We start from the raw sequence: 4,891 nt of genomic DNA, 5'->3' as shown, positions 1-4,891 counted from the left end.
GATGTTTTCACTACATTCCATAATCCATAAAATTGGGATCTCATATCCCACTCAGATGGAGAATATTTTGAGATTTCCAGTGATTCTTCTATTTCAGATATTGATGATTTACCTAATATCAGCAAAATAAGGTTCGAATTTGATTCCTCTGACTCTGATGAAACTTTTATTGCCGAAATTAAAATGTTCCGCTTCAATAAAACAGATAATTTGTAGAATCAGATTGATGAGATTAAGACACAGGTAGCCCAGCTTGCACCATCCCAGTTAACAGCCAAAAGAAAATCAATACTCTCAAGAGAAAAATTAGCAGTTTGGAATCATCTATTAAATCAACAAGATCAGAAATGTTGCAATTATCAGTTAAACTTCAAAATCTTATTTCTGAATATGATGATGCTAATTCCAAATTGGCAAGAATTCTGATGAAGGATACCCCAGAAGAAATGCCCATGAAATCTAAGGAAGTAGATTTGGTAAACATCATGGGAATAGGAGATAAAGTGTTAATTCCTTTGAAAATAAAATTTCCAAACATAAAGGAATATACTTTAGATGTGCAAATCGATTTTGGCGCTATGTGTAGCTGCTGCAAATTTGGTGCAATTCCTTCTTATTATTGGCAGCCTACTAAACTGTCCTTCAGAGCTGTGAATAAAGAATTAATGGAGATTAACTATATATCTCCTGATTTTCCAGTCTATTTGAATCATGTACAAACTTATGTTACATTGTACAGTTTTGATACAGGCTTAGATGTCTTGTTAGGACAAGATTTTTTGAAAAGATTCCTCCTAGTCACCTTCGGCAAAGACACCGTCACATTTACTACTAATGAAGGGCCTGTTATAATTCCTGCAAAGAATGAGTACCAGCTTAAGGTCAAGCCCAGTGAAGAAGATAATTTGCAGGACACTATGCATAGTCTTACAAAAACTCAAAAAATTGTCAAGCATGCAGAAATACATGGACAAAAGTTATTGCAAGCGATCTCAGATAAGCTACACCAGGATTGCACAACAAGCAGGCCAGACTCTTTCTGGACCAGAGAGAAATATTTTGTAGCCTTACCTTATAAACAAGGGTATGTTCCTAAAGCACAGAAAGCAAGTGCTAACCATATGTCGCCTACTAAACAAGCCTTGTGCAAACAAGAAATTCAACAACTGCTTGAACAACATTTGATTGAGCCTTGCAAAAGCCCTTGGGCATGTCCAGATTTCTACGTCAACAAACATAGTGAGCAAGAACGTGGCAAGAAGAGGTTGGTAATTAATTGAAAAATATTAAATTAGGCCCTCATGCCTATCCTGTATCCTCTTCCCAATAAAGAATTGTTTCTTGCTAAAATAGCCAATGCCAATGTTTTCAGCAAATTTGATCTTAAAAGTGGTTTTTGGAAAATTGGCATTATTCCAGAAGACAGGTATAAAACCGCCTTCACGGTTCCACATGGCCAATACCAATTGACAGTCATGCCATTTGGATTGAAGAATGCTCTGTCTGAGTTTCAAAAAAGGATGGAAGATATTTTTAGAGGGGTAGAATATGTAATTGTATATATTGATGATTTGCTTGTGTTCAGCAAGGATGTAAATACTCACAAGATGCATTTATAAAACTTTTATGAAATGGTGTACAAGCATGGTTTAGTCCTATCTGACTCAGAAGAAAAATTTCAAATTGGAAAATTCAGAATAGACTATTTAGGATTACATATCGAACAGGGTCATATAGAGCTTCAGCCTCATGTCCTTCTCCACCTTTTAAAGTTTCCTGATATCCTCCTTGATGAAAAGATGCTTCAGAGATTTTTGGGTTGCTTGAATTATATCTGGTAGTTCTACGAAAAGCAGTGTGAAGATACTAATATTTTGCAGAAAAGGCTGAGGAAAGAAAAAATCGAATGGTCCAAGGAGATGACTATAGCAGTGAGGAACATAAAAAGAAAAATTAGAGAACTTCCCAAGTTAAGACTGCCTGACACTAATCTCCCATTTATTCTTGAAACAGATGCATCTGATCATACATGGGCTGCAGCGTTATTACAGAAACATGGAAGGAAGGAACTTGTTTTTGCACATGCCTCTGGTACTTTTGACGACACAGAAGTTAAGTATCCGTCCTCCCACAAAGAAATACTTGTTGTCAAAAGGGGAATTCAAAGATTCAGATTATTCTTGAAAAGTGTTAGATTTTTTGTTAGAACTGATCTGAAGCATATGAAAGGTATTTTGTCCAACTAGAAATTGTTAGAACAAGGAAATACCAGGATTCTAAGATGGGCTCTCTGGCTAGAAGGTTTTGATTTCGATATTGTCTATAAATCAGGTGCAGAAAATTATTTAGAACACATGTTGACAAGAGAAGGAGCTCCAGAAATTAAAGACATCAAGATGTTCAGACCCCTGTACAAAGGAGAAAGTTCTTCAAGTAAAAGTCCAGTCCAGTCTAGTGTTTGTCAGTCAAAAATTTGTTCAATCTTGGTCTGTAGTCAGTGCAAATATGAATTTTGTTGGGATTGTTTTGTTTTAAGGGTCAAGTCATTACCAGTAGAAGTCATCCAAATTATTTTGCAAATTTGGTTTGATTTAGAGTCTGGCATGATAGCCTATAATAGTGAGTTACCTTATAGAGATAGGCCCTGGCGTGTCTATTATTCACTGTCTAGAGGACCAGTTGCTATCTATTTTAGCTTTGTCCGACATACTGATTGGACATGGCAATATTATTTCTCTATCCATCAGAGGGCCAGGATACATGGTTATGTTAGATTCGTTGCATATGCAACACAGTTAGATAATGCTAATAACTTGTGGAGTCCCTGTTTTAGGTTGTTCATGTTTAAGTATATGCCTAGGAGTGAGCATATTTGTAATTTTAATTTTCGGGAAACCATTAACACTTTAATTTGGGAAATCCATATTGCTGCTAGATACGACTACACTGTAGAGTTTGAATTTCTTCATACTGAAACAAAAGTAGTCTTACAGGATAGACAGCAAAATGAGCCAGCATTCAATTTGAAGGTCAGCTTCCATGGAGAAATTTCTATAGATCTCAGGACGAGACCAACAAATGTATTCGATTTTCAATTTTTTTGCTGTTTCTTGGAAGTAGCACCTCCATGGCTTGATGATGCCTTGCCAAATGATATATTTGCTCCCGACATAGAACAATTACTAGAGTGGATGAAGCTGACAGGGAATATGTTGGTACAAAAGAATGGCAATATAATAGTGATTGATGTATATGATCACTCATTAGATATCATGTACATTTTTAGTTTTCGTGGGCTTTCTTTAAAATATCCACATTGTAATTATTATGAGCCGATGTCGTAGATTTAGACCTTTTAGTTTTCGTGGGTTTTCTTTAAAATATCCACTTTGTAATAATTATGAGCCGATGTCCTAGATTCCGTTCGTCTTGTCTATTGATCATATAATCTTGCTTTTTAGATAGTGTCAGATTCGGTCCCCATATGGCACTGCCTTTAAGGGATGAGATAACAAGTGGTAGTACCCACTTGCCCGAATCTTTTATGTGCTCCTTACTATTAGTCCTTTGGATATGATTTCCTGCGTGATATTCATACCAAAAGGAGATTCCTCTTGTTGCAGGTTTCCGGTAAAAACTTCGACTGGTTAACCTGCTAAGATATTATAAATACTAGAATTGTAAGAAGGAGAGTCATTTGGAGTTCTAGGGTCTTTGTGTCGAGAAATTCTCCTGCTCTACAACTGCGGACATTGGGTCTGATCTGCTTGCATCACGAGAAGAACTCAAGTCATTAGGAGATTTGGGAGCCTGCGTACCAGTGTGCTCGGCACTGGTAAGAACCTAAAGTGGCCGAATCATTTTAGAAGTGTTTGAGTTTATATCTATCTTTAGATTGATTCTGCTTTGTGTGTCAGGTAGCCTACAGATTTCTTTTTCTATGCAAAGATTTATCTGTTAAATGCCACAACAGTCAATCTCAGTAAAGATCATGGATCATGTTGTCTTTGTTTGTAATCTTGTAATTATCTGCTATCAATAAAAAATTTGGTATCAGAGCCATCTGGTTCTTTGTCTAGGAAATTTTCATAATTATCTGGTTCTCCCATTGAGTTGTATTTGTCCGTGCCTTTGTTTACGAGTTAAAGTTGGTGATAAGGCTTTGGTAGAGAGCGTTTGAGGCAATAGACTGCCGTGTTTACTTTCCTAGAGCACAAAGATTTTTTCTCCTCTGTTCAGGTGCATACTTATATTTAATCTCAATGGCTGGTTCTTTGAATGAATTTTTTCTTCAAACACCCGAGGATAAGAAAATTGCGAAGCAAAAGAGGTGGTCTTTTCTGAATAAGTATTTGAACAAATCTTCTGAAGAAAAATTATATGATGAAAAGGTCTTAGTCCAGGAATTTGAGCCTCAGCCAAATTGGACATTGCCAGAGATAGGAGTAGATAAGTTATATAAGATCCCTGCTTTTCAGTTCAGGGCAACCCAGTTATTTCGTTTTACTTCTGTAAACATTCCCATTTCTACTGATCAGAAAGTCTACCAGATCCCTTTAATCAAAAGAGAAGATATTGAATGGGGTTTGGAACATGGGTTCAAATATATTCACATAGGCATGATTCAGTTCGGGATTAATCCACTTGTCAAATCTGGATTAAATACTTCTTGCCTAACTTGTGTTCTGGATACTAGGCTTAATGATTTTAATGATGCATTGTTGGGAGGTTTTCAGAGTCCTCTTAATAATGGTCCCGTCTGGTCTTCTGTAATTCCCAGATATCAAGTTTCTTTGAGTGACCCATATATAAATGAGTTTCTGAATGCCTATATTCAGTTCAATGGTTTCAATGTCGTCCCACAAACTTTAATCGCTCAGCTTCATTCTTC

General features: G+C 36.4%; 1 protein-coding gene across 1 annotated transcript; it reads left to right on the top strand.

The window, feature by feature from the left end:
• The first annotated feature begins 347 nt into the window (after positions 1–347).
• Positions 348–3,986, top strand: LOC149211790 (uncharacterized). Its single transcript, XM_089388480.1, has 5 exons — positions 348–1,264; positions 1,373–1,592; positions 1,842–2,229; positions 3,121–3,215; positions 3,918–3,986. The coding sequence occupies exons 1-5, from the start codon at positions 348–350 to the stop codon at positions 3,984–3,986; spliced, it is 1,689 nt and encodes a 562-aa protein (XP_089244606.1).
• Positions 3,987–4,891: the final 905 nt, after the last annotated feature.

Source organism: Pinus tabuliformis, chromosome 1_1 (assembly GCF_031772625.1).
Source record: "Pinus tabuliformis cultivar Carrire ecotype Pingquan chromosome 1_1, CPIR1, whole genome shotgun sequence".
NCBI lineage: Eukaryota > Viridiplantae > Streptophyta > Pinopsida > Pinales > Pinaceae > Pinus > Pinus tabuliformis.
The sequence above is the reverse complement of the archived record's forward strand: the minus strand, read 5'-3'. Positions and strand labels throughout refer to the sequence as shown.

Excerpts from the sequence above, each read along its gene's own strand:
- LOC149211790 (XM_089388480.1), top strand. The coding sequence starts at position 348 with ATGTTGCAATTATCAGTTAAACTTCAAAATCTTATTTCTGAATATGAT. Across the intron at positions 1,265-1,372 it reads CAAGAACGTGGCAAGAAGAG|CAAATTTGATCTTAAAAGTG; the intron begins GTTGGTAATTAA and ends CAATGTTTTCAG. Across the intron at positions 2,230-3,120 it reads TGATCTGAAGCATATGAAAG|CACCTCCATGGCTTGATGAT; the intron begins GTATTTTGTCCA and ends TCTTGGAAGTAG.